Consider the following 21,798-nt stretch of genomic DNA (forward strand, 5'->3'; position numbering starts at 1 on the left):
CGGAAGGGGGAGGGGAGACACTCAGCTTCTACCTTGGATCACAGTGTGGGCGCCCCGTCCTGGGTACCAGTGGAGGTGCCCGACCTCTGCTGGGCCACTGTCCATCATTTGAATATTGGGGCACATCCTGGCCTCCACATGCCCAGGTGCCCCATGGCCCACAGCACCCCAGACTCGGTCTCCTGCCCGCCTCTACCTGGCGTCCTCATGGTTCTGGAAAGAACACTTCGGAGCCCGAATGTGGGCTGGGTAGGGCTGGGGGAGGATGCAGATTAGGGGGGGAGGATGCAGATTAGGGGGCGAGGGGATGGGTCATCACCTCTGGGGATGAACAAACAGCAAGGAAACTCCATTTATTGACATTCAGACTGTTACGGGCATCAGGGTCCCAAGAGTAGCAATAGTCCAGGCCTTTTGGGGAGCCCAGGCAGGGGGTACTTCTTGCCACATCACGGGTCCCCATGGGTCATTGCACCCACTCAGGGCCCAGGGGTAATGGAAGCAGCAGGGACAGCCTCTCCCTGAGGATCAGGTCATCTCTGTAAACGTCGCCTTGACCGGCTGCCGGAACCGAGGGAGCAGTCCCGCTGAGGCTGGGAGGAGACCTGGAACGTCCTGGAGCAGCACTGTTGTCACCATGGGCCACTTCGTGAGCCATTGGACGGCGTGGGCAGAAGCACCATGGGCAGGATGTGTGGAAGGGATTGGAGAGGCCTGGGGACTGAGATGTGAACAACAGAGGCCCTGTGGGGTTATCAGGAGGTGACCCCGAGGTGACATGGCTGTGTAGCAGCCTGGATGCCAGCAGGGAACTTGGGCCTGACCCTGAAGACACAGATGTGGGTTTTACGAAGACCTGGGTGCACTCAGCCCACCCCTGTTGGAGGCTGGTCTTCCCCTCTCCCAGCCTTGGGCACCGAGCTCCCCTGTGGGCTGCAGAGGTGGCTGTGCTGAACTCGAGCTCTCACGGAGAGACCACTAGACACATGGGGAGGGAACTCAGGGCTCCTGGACCCCAGTCACTCAGTGACAAGTGTGCTTCTGGTCTGTGGACCCTACACTCCAGGCCACAGCAGCAGGACAATGAGGAGGGTGCAGTGGTGGGGGCGGGGTGGGGTGTGAGTGACAGGACAGATCCATCCCTGACCAGGGCCCCTTACTGGCTCTGTGACCTGGGGGGACTGGCTCTACCTCTCTGAGACCCAGTGCAGCTCACTTCTCTCTCCCGTGTTCCCTGGCCACACACCTCCAGCGGGCTGGCCCGACACTGCCATGCACGCTGCCCTCTAGTGGTGCTGTGGCTGTCACACTCCTGGGAAAGGAATGGTGGGCTGGCTGCTAGGGCAGGACGGGCCCTGTTGCCCCCAAGGTCCCGCCAGCCCTCCACTGTGGAGCAGAGTCGGGGTCCCAGCAGCCCTTCCCACCTAGGGTGGAGCCTGCTGAGATCCGGAGCGTGGGTGGGTAGGGCAGGAGGAGGACCTGTGACTTGGTGGTGACCTTTTGGAGAGGTGATGGCAGGACCCGTGAAAGGGAGTGCGCGTGGGGGCCTTGACAGCTGGCGTGGGCCCAGGGGTGGGGCTGCCCAGACCCTGAAGTCTAGACTGGGGTGGGTTTGGGATGGCAGGGGTAAATGGGGGATGATAGCTGGCCCAGGACTCTTGGTGGCAGGGGGCGTGGACACACCCGAGGCCTTGAATCTCTCAGGGCTGGGCCCACGAGGAACACAGGGACGTGCTCACTCAGCACAGCCCTCAGGGCGAGGTCCTGCCATAACCATGTCACCCATAGCCGGGGTCTTCCAGGCCCCTACAGTGCCCTGCCTGTTGTCAAGTCAGAGGCCATCGCAGGTGGTAGAGAGCTCAGAGTCCTTCCTCGTGCTTTGAAGTCCCGGAAAGGAGCTGTGTCTGGGCAGGGCTGGGACCACCTGGGGTGCAGCCTCTTAGGAACAATATCAGGTTTGAGGAAGCCCTCCTAAGGGGATCCAGAGGGTCCAGGCCCTTTCCTGGGGGACATTAGACACCTTTCTCTGGGATCTGAGCCAGGCAGTAGGGGTCACGTGGGTTGTGGGGCTGCAAGCGGGTCGGGATGACCAGGGACTTCGGTGAGGTATGGGAGGCCTGGAGCTGGTGAACTTCCCCAGATGCAGGCCGCCCATGGTGGGCAGAGTAAGGGACGCTGGGCTCATCTCCCCTTCCTGCAGGCACTCCCATTCCTCGATCCCTGTGTCCCTGCAAGGACAGGTCCCAGCAGCGGAGTAGGGGCGTGTGGGGTGGAGGGAAGACCGTTGGGGTGCAGGGACTCAGCGAGCAGCAGAAGGGTCTTGGGGCCGAGTGTGCAGGAAGCCTGGGGCTTGTGGACGGCGTGCACGCGGACCCGCTGCAGAGGCCGCATTTGTAACAAAGTAGCTTTTATGGGTCCCCACAAGGGCGCTGGTGGCCGGCCCGCTAGGAGCCACGGTGGCCTGAGATCTTGCGCTCCTCCTCCGCCGACTCCGGAGAGGGCTCCCTCTCCGGGTCCTCGCAGCTCACTCCCGGCTGAGCGCTGCCGCGGGCCTTGGGGTCCCCGCCCTGGGCCCCGTCGGGGCCAGGGGCCGGCGGCCGGGGGCGCCGCTGCGCGGAGCGGGGGCCCCGGGGTGGCGCGGTCCTGCGCGCGCCCGGCCTGGGGGAAGCGTGGAACGGGGGAGGCGCGGAGGCCGCGGAGTCGCAGGCAGGCCAGGGCGGGGACAGCGGCGGGCGGGGGACGCTGCGGGAGCCCCCAGCGCGCCGCCACAGGTCCGCCTCGCCGTTGTGCAAGAGCACGAAGCGGCGCTGGGACAGCAGAGGCAGCATCTTCTGGCTGCACAGGCTCTTCTGGAAGGTCTCGAGCGCCAGATCTGGGGAGGAGGAGGGGGTGAGTGAGGGGCGTTGTCGGGGGTGGGGGTGGGGGTGAGGAAAGGAGGAGCAGGGACCCAGCCTCCCGGGCATCACGTTTGTGGGGCCGGGGAGGGGGTTCCGGGAGAGAGGGGGAGGTGAAGGAGTGGTGAGGGGTGGGACCCAGGTGGGGGTGAGGTGTGGGTGGGCACCCCGGGGAGGGGGAGGTAGGGGCCTGAGCAGAGGGCGTGGCTGGGTTCTGGGGCTGGACAGGGGCCTCACCCAGGGTCTCCGTGACCACAGCGGGAATCACCTCTTTCAGGACTTCACAGTTGGTGTGCAGGGCGGGGTTGGAGTTCATCTCCAGCAGCCACACCTGCGCCCAACACTGGTCAGCAACCCTCTCCACTTACCACTTGGGCAGCAGGAGGCTGAGGCCCTGGTCCCCCTGAAGCCAGGTGACCCTGAGCAGGTCACTTCTTTTCCACTGCTTCACTCCTCCCCCATTTGCCCAAGGGTCTAAGACTCACTCTGGCCTTGGGGGCTGCCCCAGCTGCAGGAGCAGCAAAACCTTATGGACACCCCACCCCCAGGGCCAGGGAGGGCACCAGACTGCTCACCCCAGGGGCCTGCATGCCCCTGGGACAGAGGGCCCCTGCCTGCTAGCCCACCACCACCCTGGGACACCTCCGCAGCACCTTGAAGTTTTCATCGATCAGGAAGTCACAGCCAATGAGGTCAAAGTAGCCCAGCTTGCACTCGAGTTTGGATTTGACGGCCAGGAAGCAGTGGGCCATGATCTGCTGCATCCGCTTCTGTGGGTGGGGTGGGGAGGGGGTGACAGGATGTCACCTGTGGGCCCTGACTACACCCCCCAGGCTGGAACAGCCACAGCACACACATCTGTGCTCCCACTGCTGCCCACACTCTTACATTCTAAGTCACAGGCTTATAGCCAGAAACTCCTTCACTCTCATTTTATTCACCCAGCAGACAGGTGGCGCTCCCACTGTGTGGGGGTTACTGGGGCAGAGAGTGGGGAGTGCTCAGAAGTCTCTGCCCTCAGTGTACGAAGCTTTGCACAGTGTACGAAGCTCTATGCTGACAGAGAAGATGAAACAGGTGAGAAATGGGGGCCCTGGGGGTGGTGTGAAAAGGGGTATGGTCCGGGTGGGCCTCATGGAGGAGACAGTGAGCAGAGGGAGAAGATGGAGTGGGGAGCTCTGGGCTGGGGCTGGGACATCTGGTCAGAGCAGCAGCTGGAAGTGGGAGCATGCTCAAGGTGCTGGAGGAACAGACTGGGGCTGCTGTGACTGAGCTGAGCTAGGGGGCCAGTGGGAGATGAGACCGGAGTGGCACCAGTCACATCTCAAGGGTGTGGGAAGACCCTGCCTTTCACACTGAGATCAGAGCTGTTGGAGGGTGAGCACAGGAGGGGCATAGCTGACCCGTCCCTTAATAGGGTTCTTCGGCTGCTGTACTGAGAGAGGCTGAGGGGCCTGTTGCAATGATCCAGGTGAGAAATGGTGGTGGCTTGGGTAGCTGGAGGTGGTGGGATGGATGCTGGGTGTATTTTGAGGTAGAGCCAACCCAACTGATTGATGAAAGGATGGTGAGCTGTGAAAAGAGGAATGAAGGGTTATCCCTAGATGTTTGGTCCGAGACTCTGGAAGGATGGAGCCTGCAGAGGATGGGGGGGAGGGCTGTGGAGTCTGAGACCTCTAGGGGGCTGCTCAGGCCTCATAGTGTTGGTAGGCCATGGTTCAAGTTCAGGGGAGAGATCAGGGCCAGATGTTTAATGTGGTGTCTTTAGCACAACCATCACCAGTGGTTGTGAATACAGAGTAGAGCATCGGGCTGAGCCCTGGGCCCCTAGAGAGGAGCGGTTGGGAGCTGAGGAGCCAGCATGGGGGGTTAGAGGCAGCGAGCAAGGTTCTGGAAGCCATGGAGGGTGAGGAGCTGTGTCCAAAGTTGGCTGACAGGTCAGGGAGAAGAGGGCTGGGACTGACCCCTGGGTTTGGCAACACAGAGGTCACTGATGAGCCCAGCGAGCGTTTCAGTGAACAATAGGGTGAAACAATGCTGGAGCAGCTTCAAGAGAGACAAAGAGAGCATTGCAAAAGTGCCAGAGGAAAGTCATCTGAAGATAAGCTGCTGCATGAGAACAACCCAAAACTGCACAGATTTGTCAGCATCGACCTTCTCAGAACCCTGGAGATTAGCCAAAGGTGCTCAGCAACCCAAAGAGTATTTATTCAAGTAAAATCTTGAATCTCTGTAAAAACACTGAGCTTTTAACTTGCCTTAGTTTTATCCCCCACTACCCAGTTCAGTGCCAGCCTTGGGAAAAAAAAAAAAAAAGCCTGCATTTCCAGTACTGGAAATAGCAGAATGGACCTGTCCTGCAAAGAACTGTAGTTATTTGTTGTGGTGCATCCAGTGGTTCCTTAGAAGACCTCACTTGAAAAGAACTAAAGGAAAATATAAGAGCAGCGTCTTACCGATTATCAGTGAGGAGACAGAAATTATAAGAGGGAGCCAGAAAGAAATTCCGGAGTTGAAAAGTATAAGAACTGAAATATAAACATCACTAGAGGGGCTCAACAGTACAACTGAAGACAGGTCAATTGAGATTATCCAGTCTAAGGGACAGAAAGTAACAGGAATGAAGAAAAAACAAAGCTACAGAGACCTGTGGGACACAAACAAGCAGGCCAATGTGCAAAACAGGAGTTCCAGAAAGAGGAGAGAAAGAGGCAGGAAGAATATCTGAAGAAATAATGGCAGAAAACTTCCCAAATTTGATGAAAAATAACCTACGCACCCAAGAAGGTCAGTGAGCTCCAAGTAAGATAAACTAAAAAGATTCCACCACATCATGAGCAAACTTTCAAAAGACAAAGACAAAGAGAATGTTGAAATCAGCAAGTAGAAATGAATTCTCATAAGAGATTCTCAATAAGATCGACAGCCAGTGTCTCATCAGAAACCATAGAGTTCAGAAGGCAGTGGGATGACATATTCAAAATACTGAAAGTGAAAAACTGTCAATCAAGAGAATACAGACTTGTGGTTACCAGGGGGGTGGAGGGTGGGAAGGGATAGACTGGGATTTCAAAATTGTAGAATAGATAAACAAGATTACACTGTATAGCACAGGGAAATATACACAAAATTTTATGATAACTCACAGAGAAAAAAATGTGACAATGAGTGTGTATACGTCCATGAATAACTGAAAAATTGTGCTGAACACTGGAATTTGACACAACATTGTAAAATGATTATAAATCAATAAAAAAAGTTAAAAAAATAAAACAAAACACTATATAATTTAAATAAAATTAAAACAAAAACTAAAAAAAAACAAAAACAAAAACAAAAAACTGTCAATCAAGATTTGTAGATACAGCAAAATCATCCTTCAAAAATGAAGGAGAAATTAAGGCATTCCCAAGTTTAAAAAGTGGAGGTTATCACCAGTAGAATGTCCCTATAGTCCTTCAGGCTGAAATGAAAGGAAACTAGATAATAATTTTAATTCACAGGAAGAAATAAAGAGCTCTCATGAATTAACTACATAGTTAAATCTAAAAGACATAATAGGGGGATGGGTATAGCTCAGTGGCAGAGCATATGCTTAGCATGCACAAGGCTCTGGTTTCAATCCTCAGTACCTCCATTAAAAAAAGACACTATAAATGTATTTTTTTGGGAATTGCTTTTTTTTTCTAACTTATTTAAAAGGCAAATGCATAAAGAAATAATCATAAATCTATGTAGATGGATGCACAATTTATAGAGTTGTAATTTAATTTGTGACAATAACAGCATAAAGGGAGGGACAGAATTGTATAGAAAGAATGTTTTTTAAACACTGTTGAAAGTAACTTATTATTAATCTGAACTAGATTGTTATAAACTAAGATATTAATTCTGAGGGCAACAACTCAGAAAATACCTAAAAAGTGTATAATAAAAGAAATGACACTAGAAATGTTACCCTAGAAAATATCTGACATAAAAGGAGACAGTAATGGAAGAACTGAGAAACAAAAAAGACGTGACATATAGAAAACAAACAGCAAAATAGCAGATATAAATCCTAACTTAGCAGTAATTATATTACACGTACGTGGACTTAAACTTTCCAGTTAAAAGATGGAGGTTGGCAGAATGCATAAACCCCCATGATATGCTATCTATGAGACTCACTTCAGATTCAAAGACACAGTTTGAAAGTAAAAGGATAGAGAAAAGACACATCATGCAAACAGCAGCCAAAAGAGAGCTGGAATGTCTATACTCGTATCAGAGAAAATAGAAGTTAAGACAAAAATTGAGGACATTAAAAAAAGGACGTTTTATAATGATGAATCAAGAAGATATAGTAATTTTAAACATACATGCACCTAACAACAAAGCCTAAAAATACATGAAGAAAAACCTGACAGAAGTGAGAAGAGAAATGAGTAATTCAATAGTAACAGCTGGAGACTTCAGCATCCTAGTTTCAATGATAGAACAACTAGACAGAAGGTTAACAAGTAAACAGAAGACTTGAACCTTCTATAAACCAACTAGATCCAAAAGACATCTTTAGAACACTCCACTCAACAGCAGAATACACATTTTTCTCAAGCATACATGGAACATTCTTCAGGATAGACAATATGTTATGACATAAAATAAGTTTCAAGAATTTTTAAAGGGTTGAAATCATAGAAAGTATGTTCTCTGGCCACAGTGGAGTGAAATTAGAAATCAGTAAGAGAAATAAAACTGGAAAATTCTCAAGAATGTGGAAATTAACACACTCTTAAACAACAAATGAAAACAAAAACAGAACACACAAAATCTTATGGTGTGCAGTGAAAGCAGTGCTCAGAGGGAAATTTATGGCTGTAAACACCTACACTACACAAGAAGAAAGATCTCAAATATATAACCCAGCCTCCAACCTTAGGAAACTGGAAAAAGAAGGGAAAACTAAACCCAAAGCAAGCAAAAGGAAGGAAATAATAAAGTTTAGAGTAGCCATAAATGAAAGAGAGACTAGAAAATAGAGAAAATCAATGAAGCCAAAAGCTGGCTCATTGAAAATATCAAAAACACTGACAAGCCCTTAGCTAAACTGACCACGAGAAGAGGAGCGATGACTCAAGTTACTGAAATCAAGAGAGAAAGACCTTACGGTCTTAGGGTCATAGTTGTTCATCAAATGCCATGAGCTGCATTCCAAAGGAATTAGATAACTTAGAAGAAATGGAAGACTTTCTAGAAAGACAAACTAATAAGCCTGACCCAAGAAGAAACAGAAACTCTGGATAACCTGAAACAAGTAAAGCTTGAGTTAGTAACAATAATGACAAAAATAGCATGCCTTTCCACAAAGGAAAGTCCGGAACAAGGTGGCTTCACTGGTGAGTTCTTCCAAATATTTAAAGAATTAACACTAATCCTTCACAAACTCTCCAAATATAGAAGAGAAGGGAACATGTCCAAAACCAGACAGACATACAAGAAAAGGATGCTAAAGGCCAATATTGCTTATGATGTAGACGCAGAAATACTCAGTGAAGTACTAGCAAACCAAGTCTAGCATCGTATTTAAAGGCTAATATACCATGTCTGAGTGGGATTTATCCCAGAAATGCGAGAAATGCAGTACACGAAAATCAGCCAGTGTAATTCAACACCTCAAGAGAATGACGCTGTAGCAATCAAAACAGTGTGGTACTGGCTCGCGGACAGACACACACACCAGTGAGACAGGACTGAGAGTCAGGAAATAAACACACACACAACTGGTCAGCTGATTTTCAACAGTGTGCCAAGAACAGTTTCTCTGACAAGTGGTCCTGGGACGACGGGATAGCCACGTGCAAAAGACTGAGGTTGGACCCTTACCTCACACCACACCCAGAAATTAATGCAAAAAGAGATCAAACTTTTTGAAGAAAGCATAGAAATAAATCTTCACCACCTTGGATTTGGCAATAGAGTCTTAGGTCTGACATCAAAGCATGAATGAGCAAAGAAGTAAAGATAAGTTGGACTTTATCAAAATCTAAAACTTTTGTGCAAGAAGGGACATTATCAAGAAAGTGAAAAGAGAACTCACAGAAAGAGAGAGAATATTTGCAAATCACGTACCTGAGAAGCGTCTAGCGTCCGGAATAGGAAGAGCTCTAGAGCCTAGCAAGGAAGAGCCGGCAAAGGGTCTAAACAGGAATTTTTCTACAGAAGATACAAAAATGGCCAATAAATATTGAAAACATGCTCAGTGTCCCTGTCGCGAGGGAAATGCAAATCACCCCTTCAGTGAGATAACACTGCACACACACTGGATGACTATTAAACAAAAACAAAGGAAAAACAGCAAACGTTGGCAGGGATATAGAGAACTTGGGACCATCAAACATAGTGCTGGTGCAGCCACTGTGGAAAATGGCTTGGCAGTTCCTCAAAAAGTTTAACATAAGAGTTACCACATGACCCTGCAATTCTCCTCCTAGACATGTACCCAAAAGAACTGAAAATACATGGTCGTGCAAAACCTTGTACATGAATGTTCACAGCAGTGTTATTCATAAAAGATTAAAAGTAAACTACCCAAATGTCTATCAACTGACGAATGTTTATCTAAACAAATTGTGATCCATTTACACTCGTAAACAGGAAGGAAGTACTGACTGCAACACAGATGAGTCCTGAGGACGTGGTTTCTCAGTGAAAGAAGCCAGGAAGGCCCACATGCATGTGACCCCATCACATGAAATGTCCAGAACAGGGAAACCCACAGGGACGGGAAGCAGCTTGGTGGTTGCCTGGGAAGGGGGAGGGCGATGGGGAGTGATGAGTGGCTACAGGGCTTCTTTCTGGGGAGATGAAAATGTTCTGCAATTAGAGAGAGGTGATAGTTGTCCAGCTCTGTGAATACACTAAAACCCTCTCTAACAGGGTGGATTTTACGTCGTGTGAATTATCCCATTTGAGAGGGGGGAGAGGTGGGGGTCACTGGAGACTCCGTGCCAGGCTCTGGCTAGAATGCAGCCCCGCCCAAGGATGCCGGGGGCGCAGCCTGGCGTAGATGTGCAGGCAGAAACACCCTGGCCCCCCAACCCTAGGGGGTCACGACCCTTGGCCCCTCCCCCAGGTGGGGTGGTTGGGGCACAGACGGACCGTGAAGGTGGTGAAGACCCAGTCTCTGGGGAGGCCCTTGGTCTCGCAGAACTTGTCATTGATGTAGCGGTTGAGGTGCTCCATGCTCCACACTGTGTCCTCCTTGAACAGCATGTAGAGGGGGCTCTTCTTCTGCATGAACTAGGGGGCAGTGCAGCACCTGGAGGCCATCCCCCAGAGCACCCGGAGGCCCTGCCCCTGCCAGGGCCCCTAGGAAGAGCCTCACCCTAACCCAGCTACGTAGAGACCCCACAGAGGTTCTGCTCCTTCAGGACACCTGCAGGGGCCCCTGGCTGAGACCCTCCCACAGCACCTCTTTCCACTAAGAAGCTCCTGCAGATCCTCCCGGAGGGCTCCGCCTAGACTCTCTCCATTAAGAACCTCCCACAGAGACCTCTGCCCACAGGACCTCTCCACTGAGGTGCTCACAGTCACAGAGACCTCTCAGCCCTCGGCTCTGACTCTTGCCCACACCTGATCCACACCCAGAGGGAACTGAGCTGGCGGTTGGAGTGCACGGCTCTTGGTCATTTCAACAGGAGGCCTGGCTGTGGCTGAAGGGGAGAGGCAGTGCTGACTGCAGGCAGGGGCAGCCCGGACCACCTCTGGGCCTGGATAACCTCAAGATCTGTCCCACTTCCAGGCCTGGGCCACCTCTGGGCCTGAGCCACCTCTGGGCCTGGACCATCTCCAGGCCTGGGCCACCTCTGGGCCTGGACCATCTCCAGGTCTGGGCCATGTCTACAGCTGGATTCTTGTCTGCAATCTTGAGTAGTTATTTCATCCAAGGCTGCAGGGAGGGCCCTCACTTGTGGGGGGCATTTACCTGGTTGGTTAAATGGCCACTGAGGTCACTGGAGCAGGGATCATAAAGGCTGAGGGTGAGGCGAGCATAGCCATGGCCGAAGAAGACCATGTAAGGTGTGGCGCAGGCGATGAGCAGGTAGGAGCGCACGTCGAACTTCTTCCCATCCAGCAGCAGTGGGTTCTTGATGTACCTGGGGAGGCGTGGGGCCCACGGTGTCTGAGCACATGGTTGGCCTGGCTAATTTCTCAGCACACCTGCCACCTGTCTCAGGCGTGCCCTGTGAGTCCCCTACTCTTGCCTGAGTGCAGCGTCCATTGATGAAGGGACATTTCTGAGCCTCAGCAGGTCAGGGAACTGGAAAGAAAGGCCTGGCTCCTAGAGCTCAGCTTACTGTGTGTGTCTGGGGCGTCCCAGGGCACAGCTTGCACTAGGAGCCTGGAAGGAGGAAGCAGGTTGGGCCCCTGTGGGCAGGGAAGACTGCCTGGGAGAGAAGGGAGGAGTGAACCTGGGCCTTAAAGGGCAGGTGGCTTTGGAGAGGCAGGGAGGGGACATCCCAGGTGGAGAGAGCTGTAGTTCTAAAGACCCAGAGACCGTGAGAAGCTGCTTGGGATGGCAGAGGGCAGTTCCGGCAGAAGTGAGGTCCACGCTGGCAGGTAGGGAAGTCCAAAGGGACCCTAGTGAGGCTAGACTGTGCCCTCCACCCGCTGTGTGAGGCTGAGGGTCTGGACCCCACCCAGAGGCAGAGGGAGCAAGGGAGGGTGGTCAGCTCTGGCTGCTGGCCTGAAGGCTGCAGCTGGCGGAGTTGGGGGTGGGGGAGAGGCTGGCCGTAGGGAGACCTGTGAGGCTTGGCTTCTTGCAGGACAGAGGGCCCAGGGCCCAGGCCAGGGAACAAACTGACCAAGACTTCCCTGCCCCACACTCATCCATGTCCAGGAGCCTATGTGTGGGGGCATCCCTCTGAGATTCTGGCCGGATGTGACATCCCCACCTCTTCTGGCTACACAGGGGCCCAGCTTGGGGACCCGCAGCCTTCCACTGCCAGTGACTCCTCTGGGGGCCCAGTGACCCCCACGAGCCCTCACAAGCACCAGCGGGCCTAGAGTCAGCCACACCCAACCAACGCCCCTGGTCGTGCCCACACACAGCAAACACCTCTGCACGACTCGTGCCTGAGGCGCCCGGGGCGGCATCTTGCGGTACGTGGGGGCGTCCTCGATGCTCTGCGTCTTGGCCTGGAGGGCAGTGACGTCCTCCTGGTTCCTGACCAGAAAGATGCCTTTGCCCTGGTTGGAGGCAGTGGGCTTGCAGATCCACATCTGGGTTTCTGGGGAGAGAGCCCCCTGAGTCTGGGGCCCTCCCAGCCCCTGCGGCGATGCCCATCCACGGCCCCACCCACACGCCCTCCCGCCCTGACCACATCCAGCTGTGGCCCCACTCCTGCCAGGCTTTGGCCTCCACTACGGTTCATCCATGACCCTCCCCGATGTCGCCTCAGCCCCAGCCTTGACCTCACTCTCCCTGGCCCCACCCTTCCCCCGACCACACCCCCACTTCCACCTCACCTTCGCCCTGCCCTCAGCACGCTCCCACCTTGGTCCACCCCAGCACTGGGCTCCCCAGAGTGGGCCTGGTGTCCAGCAGCCTCTCACCATCAAAGAGGGTGAAGAAGGCTTCTCTCTCATCCCTGATGTCCAGACGGTAGGTCTCTGGGAAGAATTCTTCCATTTTCAGGATCCTGCAGAAGCAGGGAAGTGGGAAGACACGGGAGGGTTGTCCCCCTCCCCCAGGCTTGGCTGGCCATTTTAGGGGTCTGACCCGGGGGTGGCTTGGAGGGAGAGTGTCCACTGGGAAGCTGGGCTGGGCTCCAGGCACCCCTGCAGCCTTTGGTTTCCTCTGACACACACATATCGCAGCCCCACAGCTGTCTCCTCTGGACATTTGCACCTTCTGTTCCTGGCCAAGATCACTCTTCCGGCTTCTTGCACACCTCGCTTCTCTGCAGGCTGCCGCATCCACGTCCCAGCCCCTCTCCCACCTCCCTGCTCTCAGGCCTTTGCGAGTGGTCAGTTCAGACCTGCGTCCCAGGCCAGGCCAGTGCCCAGCATGCAGCTAGTGGTTGGCACGGACCCCCCGACCTGGGATGCCCTTGACCCCTTCACCTGCCGCTAGGCCACCCTTCAGCTTAGGGCAGAATGGCTGAGTGCATCTACCTCTGTGGCCCAGGGAGTCCTGGGCTGGTCCACATGAGCTCTTCCAGGGTGGGTGTTGTGTCCTTTCCAGGTCTATACCCCAGGGGGACACAGAGCCTGTCCTGAGTGGCACTCAGTGTATGGAGGATGGACTGTGGGGTGTCTGGAGAGGTGGGGAGTGGGTGGGGGCTTGGTGGTATGTTGGTGGCGTGTGGATGGGTATTGGTGGGACAAATGGATTTTGGATGGAAGTAGGTGCATGGGCAAGTGGTCTGGTGGATGCCTGGAGGGCAGTGGACTGAAGCTGCTGACAGAAATGGGTGGAGGTAGAAGCTGGGCACGTGGCTATAAAGGTGGTGTCGTGGATGACCAGGTAGTGGGTGGCTGCCTGCCTGGTAGCAGGAGGACAGGGAGGCAGATGGAGGGGGAGCTGTTTGGATGGGTGGGCAGTTGTGTAAATGGCTGGCAGCGAGTGGATGAGGGTGGACAAGTGGCTGCAGGTTGGAGCGCATGGACTGGGTCAGGCCCGGCTGCATGGTGGGTGGGTGGAGGAGGACCTGTGGGAACGGGCAGTGGAGACTGAGTGAGGGACGCCAGTGGGTGGCTCTGTAGCAGGCGTGTGATGACTGCTGGGGGTCCAAGGGGGTGGGTGGATGGAATGGTGGCCGGTGTTGGACGTGGAGATCAGTCGGTGAGCACTGGCTGGGTCAGTGGGAAGACGAGGGCAGATGGACTCAGTGGAGGGCGGGCGGGACCAGTGGCCAGCGGGCGCATCGGGTTGGGTGGGTGCCTGGTGGGCCGGGGCAGGCTCACTTGGCCTGCGTGCTTGGGGGCGGCTTGCTGGTCCTGCTCACGACCCGCGCGTGCTCCCTCAGGGCTCTGAGCAGCCCGATCTTGGTGGTGAGGAGCTGGTTATTGGGGAGCTGGAACAGCAGCTGCTCACCTGGCACGACAAAGCCCAGAAGTGTGCGGCCGTGCGGCTAGGAGGGCCGGCCGCGGCTGCGGGCCCCCTGCCGCCCCTACCTTCCCGGAACCGGCAGTAGGTGTCCCTGCACTTGACCTCGCACCACTTCAGCTTACAGTCCTCCCGCTGGCTGTCCTGGGTGCGCTGCCAGCCCTTGCTCTTGCAGTAGGAGCTGATTCTGCAGGGCAAGGGGTGGCGGTGACCCAAGGGCCGTGGGGAGCAGCAGCGGAGCGGGGCCCAGCCGGGCGGCAGTGGGGCTGGGCAGCACCTGAGGCCCCACTCACACTGAGGCCCCGTTGGTGCCTCCGATGTAGAAGACAGGACCCTGCCCAGTGCTGGGCGGCTGCTTCTCTCCCCCCAGCAGGTGCTTCTCCAGGAGGGCAGCCTGGGGCCGGGCAGCGTCAGCGTCGTCCGGGAGGTCTGCGGGCAGGTGGGCCGTCAGAGGCTCCGGGCCGGCGGGTGACTTTCCCACCCTTCCAGGGCTCCCCCAAACCTGTGTCTCGGCCTTGCTGGCCCAGCTGATGCAGGAGGCCCTCCTCTCGGCGGCTCCCCATTGATCTCTCATGGGCCCAGCCTGCGGACGAGGTGGGGGTCAGAGGGGGTGGCTGGGGGAGGCACCCACTCAGAGTCTGGCTGGAGCCCCTGGGCCATCCCCCAGCCATCTCGGCCCATCTCAGCCCAGTCTCAGGCCCAACCAGAGGTTCCCCTAAGAGAGAAGTGACCGCATGCCACCATCCAGGGCCAGCCTTGGATGGGCAGGGTCCCTCCTTACCAGCAGGGGCTCAGTACAGGGTGGAGGCTAAGGTGTGAGTCAGGAGCTGGGGACAGACACGATGCAGGGACATGCCCAGGAGGGCGGGGGTCACAATGTCCATCATGACATCATGGGTGACCCATGTCAGTCAGGGGTGACCCCTCTTTGTGCCTGTTCAGACCCCATTTCAACTGTCCTCTGCCGTACTCAGCTGGCCCAGATCCCACACCCAGTGTGTGGCTTCCAGCCGGCCCCACTTCCAGGGCATGGCTGTGTGGTCCCTCAGTGAGGCCTTCTTTGGGAAGGGGGTGCCTGTCCCTGGTTGGCCCCGGACTGGTGGGTGGAGCCAGTTCCATGACTGTATTCACCTGGCCCCCAGGGGCAGCTCTCCAAGATCCCTGCCATCCTTGGCCGCTTGCCTCTCTTTGTGTGGATCTGGGTCCGAGAGGCGGGTCCCCAGTGGTGGATGAAGAGGGTGTGGCTGTGGGCACTGGGGTGGGGGCACCTCTGGGAAGACACCGCCCTGACCCCTCTGCAGGACCTCCGGGCAGTCCATGGCCCGAGCCCTTGTACTGGGCCCGTGGTCAGGCCCACTCTGCCCGGAGAGGGGTGCCTCTTGGGGTCCTGGTCTTGGGTTTCCTTTTGTGGCCGGCTCCTGTCTCTGTGGTGACTGTGGGGCCTGGTGCCCCTTGGGGGCTGGGCCATCTCTGCATCTCGTCTGTCCCGGGTGAGGCCTCTTCTGCAGGGACTGTCTGTTGGGCGTCTCTGCGCTCGGCCTCGGTGCTGGCTGTAAGGAGGGCTGCCATTAGGCCTGTCGGGTTGGGCAGGGGGCACCCTGGCCCCGAGCAGGCCCCTCCCAGAGTCAGGGCAGGGCACTGCGGAGTCCAGCAGCGTCCTCCCTACTGCCCTGGGCCCTACCCCGAGGATGATGCCTGCCTAGAGCTCCTTTTGGCCAACTTGGGAACATTTTAGGGAATTTTAGCCATTCCTTGACAGGTTTTTCCCTATCTGGGGGTTGCTTGGGAGGCAAAGATTTTTCTGAAAGATTGAAGAAACACCAGCCGTGGAAAGGCCAGCACCCTGGGGAGTTCCAGGCAGAGAGGGGCTCCTGCCCCTGCAAACCAGGTACCAGCAGACTGCTCTCCAAAGAGGACAGTCACTTTGCAAGCAGATCAGCTGGTCACACAAGAGATGCTGACAAAGGCCTCTGTCCCCACTTAGAACAGAAGAGGGTAAACTGGGAACAGCTGTCAGCACGGTTGTGGGGTCTGGGAGGGTGGCTGGGTGCGAGGAGAGCCTCACACCCCTGCTGGGGTGGGCTGAGCAGTGTGGACGACCTGGAGCCTCCTCCCCAGCCACACCCACTCAGAACGACAGGGCTCTTTGGATGAGACTGTGTCGGGGCTGGACCCCGCTCGGCACGGCTGGGAGATATGAGCCTGCTGATAACAGGGAGGGTACGTGTGTGTGTGTGTGCCTCCCCATTGCCTGGGAGACCCCCCCCAAGGTACGCTGGTCAGTCCTCCCCCCAGCACTCTTATATGAGCGGACAGTGGGTCAACAGACAACTGACGGAGACCCCCCAGGTGTGAGCGAGAGCTTGACACACACGCTGGTGCACACCGTCCCGCTTGCACATGCATATATGTACACACAGATGTGCACAAACACAGGCGCACATCATCACGACAGAGGAAGAGGAGCAGAGGCACCAGGACAGAAGGCACAGGACACAGCCCTGGGGAAATGCTGGGCCAGCTTCCTCACCCCAAGAAGAGGGCCGGGCTGTGGGAACAGAGGAGCAGGGACTGTGGAAAACCCGTGGAGACTGAAAATGCAGTACAAGGGTTGGAAGTTGGAGGCAAGGAAATGGCCTGGAAAGGAGAATGCTGAGAAGGAAACGGAGTGACAGCTGAGTCCGGACATGTCTCAGAGCAGGAGGCAAGGTTCCTGTGACCAGCCTGGGCTGGTGGGAAGTCTTGAGACCCCTCCTCAGGGAATCCTTCCCTGGGAAGGAAGCTGGGCTGTCCCAGGGAGTGGCTCTGTGCCTTGGTGTGTCCACCTGTGGAACGGGCCTGCGGGGCTGCTCTGGAGACAGTTCTGACACGTGACACGTGCAGACATCTGTCTTGTCCAGTGCGTTCAAGGAGGGCCCTTGGGACAATGGTGAGGACCGAGAGGGCCCGGCCTGTGCCGAGCAGGTGAGGGAGAGCCCGGAGAGAGCCTTCTTTGTGGTTAGGATGTGAACGTGGGAGGGAGCCCCGGTTCCCGCAGACCGAAGTGGTAGATGACGTCTGCGGTATCACCCAGACACAGCAGGTGCCAGGAGGTGGGGTCCAGGGCACTGGCTTTCAACATGAGCCTTATAAGCCTCTGTTCCTATTTAGCTTGCCTGACTCTGTACATTTTATTACTTTCACAAAGAATTGAACAGGCCGTGAATGATCACTTCTTGTCTTTCAAATTAACAAAGATTAAGAAAAACGGCAGCCCTGGGCATGCACGCGTGTGGTGAAACACGCCCGTGGGCTGCAGGCTGCGGCCTAGGGGTCCTCGGCACCGAGTTCTGGCCCCGGGAGCCTTTGCTGAGCAGCTGCACGTTTCAGAGTCTCTCTGAAGGACTAATTCTAAACGGAGAGACAAAGCCCTATGCTGAAAGAGGCTCACGGAGTGTTATCCATGGTGCTGAGACGCAGGGTGTGAGCGGCCCTGGCAGAGGGGGGTGGCCACTCAGTAAGGAGTGAGGAGGGCGGGTGTTCAGTGAAAACTGTAGAATGAATTTGTAAGTAAACCTTTTACCTGGTCAGGTAAAAAGACCGGCAGGAAGTGGCGCCCCGGTGTGATGGATGGAAGACCCTCCTGAACGTGAAGAAAACATCCAAGAAAATGAGACATTTGTGTCCTGCCAGGTGCCTCCCCCCAAGCACACATTTGGCAACCTGGGGCGCTGAGGAGGTGCTGACATTGCTCGCCGGGCTGGTGCCTTCTGTCCGGGCTCCAGTTTTCTGGGGGAACGTGGGTCCCCGTGGATTTTAGGAGGCTGTCCTTCTGGGGGTCGGTTCTGGCAGACAGAACCGGTCCTGAGCAAAGGAACTCGTCCTGAGGGGCCTCTACCCCCAGGAGGCCTGCCCTTCTCAGCCTGGCCTGGGGGTCTCTGCCACTCACGCTGTGGCCCTGGGGGCATGGGCCCTCTGCAGAGGGTTCTCTGCCCAGCCAGGCTGCCCGTCTCCTCCCCTCCCCTGCCTCCCTTATGCTCCAGGGCAGAGTCCAGAGAGGATCCACAGGGTTGCTGGAGGCCAGGGGGCCAGATTAGGGGCATGGGACGGCAGGCCCCAGCCCTCATGCCCAGCCAAGACTCCTGCTGGTGGCCCGCCTGTCCCTCTTACCTGCCCAACAAGATGGTGCAAGCCTCTGCCAGGGAAACAACAGTGGTGACCAGGCAACCGTCTCCCAGCAACCACGACCCAGTGGCCCAGAGGTGAGCAGGCGATGGCGGGGGAGGGCAGGAGGCCAGGCCCCGTGGGGAGCTGGAGGGTGGGGGGCAGCCACTGAGGCTGGAGAAGGGGCACTGTGTGCACAGTCCCCACCTGGACCCTCCATCTTCCCAGACCATTCCTGAGCCTTCTCAAGGCCCCTGAATCCCTGGCCAGACCCCAGACCTGACCCCATTGTGTCTCTTTGTGCTCATTGTGGTTTACCTGCTCCATTTCATCTCCGCTCACTAACAACCCCAGTGTGTGGAGTCCACATTTTACAGGACAGAAAGTAGGGGCTCAGCAAGACCATGCTTCCCGAGAGTAGAGGGGCTCACACCCAGGTCTGGGAGGCCAGGGCTGCAGGAGGGCTCCTGGTCTCTGTGCCTCTGGCTGCCCTGCATGGCCTCCCCTTGGGTGTGTCACCAGGTGTCTCTGCTTAGGGTGCCTTCACTTGCTTCTCGCGGGGCTGGGTGGCGGCCCCCCAGCCCGTGTCCACGTCCGAAGCCCCTGAACCTGTGGATGCAACCTCACTTGGAAAGGGGGTCTTTGTAGATGGGATTGTCTGATGGGCCCTAAATCCTGTGACCAGTGTCCTAGTGGGGGGAGGTAGGCAGAGAGGAGGAGAGAGGGAGGGGAGAAGCTGGGTGAAGGTGGGGCAGAGGCTGCAGGGAGGCAGCCACAAGTCCAGGGGCGCCTGGAGCCCCCAGGGGCCGGAAGAGGCAGGAAGGCCCTCGCCCTGGAGCCTCCGGAGGGAGTGCGGCCCTGCCCACACTTAGCTTTCTGGCCTCGGGCCTTCAGAACTGTGAGGGGAGGCATCTCTGTTGTTTTGAGCCCCCCAGTTGGTATAATTTGCTATGGCCATCCCAGGAGGTTAATGCACTCCCTAAGTCCCTCACTTCTGAGGGTCCCACGTGGTGCCCCCTCCACCACAGGGAGGCATCCCTGACCCCACACAGAGGCTGATGCATCCACAGGCTGGAAGCCTGCTGGACTGTGGTCTGAGACCCTTTTGCCCTAGGGTAGCTGTAGGTCAGCCCAGAGGGGTGGAGAGCTTCTCCAGACAAGACCTTGACTGAAGGGCATCCTGACCTCAGGAGCTGGTGGCCCTTCAGCCTGGGCCTGCAGGGGGCAGCAACCAGGGCCAGGCAGTGGGGCCACTTGTCACCTGCAGGCCACTCCTCTTCCCTTGGCCTGAGCACACCTTTCGGAATCCCCACGCTGTCCTCCTTCTGGAACCCATGCCCTCCTCTGCCATCACTTCTAGGGGTCCAGGCCCTGCTGAGGAGGCTCCCAGCTGGGCCAGCCCACTCCTCTGCTCCCCATGGGTTCCGGGGAGGTGGCCCCCTGCCCACATGGTGACACCAAGAGCTCACACTCAAAATCTGCTTTATAACCTGAAAAACTGGATGGTGTGGGTGCCCCCCCAGTGCAGCCTTTCTCACAGTGGCCCAGGGCCGGGTCATCAGCCGCAGCTACAGCCTGGGGCAAGGCAGCCAGTCATCAACCCCGCAGGGCAGACGCCTCTCCCGCAAGGTGTCTGGTGGCTGGGGTGCCTCTGGGCTTGGCTTTGCTTGGCCCGAGTGCACTGGAGGCAGAAGGAGGCGGTCCAGGCCCTGCTCTGGGCAAAGGTCCAGCAACCCTCCTGCAGCAGCGATTGGGGTCTTCCAGGCAGGTCAGGCCCTGGCCCCTCATGGGGAGTTGGTGCCTTTGCTGGACCAGGAAGCTCTCCTCACTGGCCCCCAGGCAGCCTCTGGCCTCTGTGTCCCTCTGCTTGGCTCCTGCCAGGTCCCGGCCTGGACATCTGCTCAGAGAGGCCTTCCTGGGCCACCCGCACCCCCTCCCACACTGCCCTGGCTTTTTCAATGCCGGCAGCCCTCACAGCTGGCAGGTGCTGCCTTAGGGCCTTCCCGCCTCTGTGGCTCCCTCTCAGGGACTTTCCTTGTCCCCCACCATGTCTACAACTGCCCTAGCTCTCAGAGGGGCTCAGGGAGGGTGGGACGGAGCAGGGAGGGGCCCCTCTGCCCTGACTCTGGCCACAGAGCCCTGAGCCAGAGCCATCAGCCAGTCCTTTGCAAAGCTGTGGGTTGGGGCCCTGGGACCTGCTTGGAATTCTCAGGGGAAGGAAAGGGCTTTGGTGGGGCAGCCACAAGGCTGAGGGTAGTATCAGCATCCAGAAGTTTGGTTTTGGGGATACCTTTAGGCAGAGGACATCTTGATGAGCCTCAGTGGGTAGAGCAGAGGGGAGTGGGGCGGGGGCTGCGGGGTGGGGGCCTGAGGGCGGTCAAGGGTGCGGGACTGCCTGGCCTATTGCCCGGCGTGGGTGGGTGATCGTCTGTCTGCTCACCCCTGACCCCTCCGACTGCCTGAGCCCTGAGTCAGTCCTGTGGGTACCCAGGGGAAGCAAGGAGAGGTGCCCTGCAGGCCCAGCACCCCACCAAGGGTGGAGTCTCCAGGGTCCTGGTGCCACCTAGGGTGGGGGCGAGACCGGCCTGGGGGCACTGTTGCCCACTGCGCTCTTCCCCACCCTGGGCTGGGGGTTTAGGGGGCTGGGGCTGCTTCAGTCTTGTCCTCCTCAGCATCGCCCACCCCCGTATAGGTGGGGGTGGCAAGGGATGAGGTCACCTCCCTGGAGAGGCTTCCGGGGGGGCTCCAGTGCTGTGCTGCCTGCAACCCCCGGTCTCTTCTGGCCCGTGGCAGTGCCAGCAGCGCAGTGCTGTACCACCTGCTCCCAGACTCTCAGTGTGGGGCCCGCTGGGCCCCCTGCCTGTGCACCTGAGTTGAATGGAAGGTCCACATGCTTTATTACACCAACAGTCCCTTATATCTATGACAGAAAGCCCACCTCAGGGTCACAGGGCTCCCCTAGTCAGGGCCAGGGGGCTGGAGGTCCAGGGCTTGGCCTCTGTGCCCTGGGGGGACATGAGGTCCTGGACCTGGGGCAGAAGTGCACTGAGGGCCCAGGACCACTGCTGGGACTGATGCACTCCGGGCCCCTTCTCCACCCAGTGTCCGGCAAGGGGCCCCTTCTCCGGCGTTGATCAGGCCTTGGATGGACGGCATTACCAGACAGTATTAGACAGAGGACCAGATCTAACCTTGTCTGGTAAGACCCCCATCGGTAGGCTTAGGTGCAGGCAGTTTCGTCGAGGGGCCCTTCTAGAAGGGGGAGAGAGGGTTCAGCTGGGCGGCGAGATCTCTAGACCCTCCTGAGTCTGCGGGGCAGTCCCAGAGGCCCCCGTAGCCCTGTCCAGGACTGCTCTGAGAAGGGCTCTCCTGTAGACCCCATCCCGGGAGCTGCCCTGCCGGCACCTGTGTTCATGGGCGCAGCTGGGGAGCAGTCTGGCTTCCCTGCTCTCGATTCCGAGTCAAGGTGGCTGCGGCATCCTCTCCTGTTGGCGGGTAACAGCCAGGCCAGAGGCAGGCCCTCCTCGCTGGGGAACCTCCTGGGCCCAGGCAGGAGGGCCGCCCCTGTGCTTGTGCCGGGCGGGTCTGGAGTCCTGGCTTCAGATCAAAAAGATAAGATAAAGGGCCATCCTGGCCTCAGTGATTTGGGACAATGTACCCAGTCTTGCC

General features: G+C 56.8%; 1 protein-coding gene and 1 long non-coding RNA gene across 2 annotated transcripts; one reads left to right on the forward strand and one right to left on the reverse strand.

Moving 5' to 3' along the window:
• Window positions 1-328: 328 nt before the first annotated feature.
• Window positions 329-21,319, reverse strand: TTLL10 (tubulin tyrosine ligase like 10). The gene is made up of 16 exons (XM_074377764.1): window positions 18,136-21,319; window positions 17,713-17,810; window positions 17,549-17,608; window positions 15,118-15,536; window positions 14,489-14,569; window positions 14,280-14,415; window positions 14,055-14,173; window positions 13,845-13,974; window positions 13,053-13,124; window positions 12,492-12,577; window positions 11,995-12,166; window positions 10,861-11,032; window positions 10,035-10,175; window positions 3,548-3,664; window positions 3,132-3,225; window positions 329-2,872 (listed from the first exon to the last, which is right to left on the reverse strand). The coding sequence occupies exons 1-16, from the start codon at window positions 18,454-18,456 to the stop codon at window positions 2,445-2,447; spliced, it is 2,646 nt and encodes an 881-aa protein (XP_074233865.1). The 5' UTR covers window positions 18,457-21,319; the 3' UTR covers window positions 329-2,444.
• On the forward strand, window positions 2,769-5,377 carry LOC141579664 (uncharacterized). The gene is made up of 4 exons (XR_012511519.1): window positions 2,769-2,889; window positions 3,843-3,971; window positions 4,312-4,365; window positions 4,879-5,377. It is a non-coding gene; the product is annotated as an uncharacterized LOC141579664 (long non-coding RNA).
• Window positions 21,320-21,798: the final 479 nt, after the last annotated feature.

This window comes from Camelus bactrianus, chromosome 13, assembly GCF_048773025.1.
Source record: "Camelus bactrianus isolate YW-2024 breed Bactrian camel chromosome 13, ASM4877302v1, whole genome shotgun sequence".
Taxonomy (NCBI): Eukaryota; Metazoa; Chordata; class Mammalia; order Artiodactyla; family Camelidae; genus Camelus; species Camelus bactrianus.

What these genes read in the sequence shown, in the direction of transcription:
- TTLL10 (XM_074377764.1), bottom strand. Translation starts at nt 18,456, where the DNA reads ATGGAGCAGGTAAACCACAATGAGCACAAAGAGACACAATGGGGTCAG. An exon ending in CAGGCACGAGTCGTGCAGAG is followed by an intron (nt 11,033 to 11,994) that starts GTGTTTGCTGTG and finishes ACGCCTCCCCAG; the next exon opens with GTACATCAAGAACCCACTGC. An exon ending in TGTGGTCACGGAGACCCTGG is followed by an intron (nt 2,873 to 3,131) that starts GTGAGGCCCCTG and finishes CCTCCTCCCCAG; the next exon opens with ATCTGGCGCTCGAGACCTTC.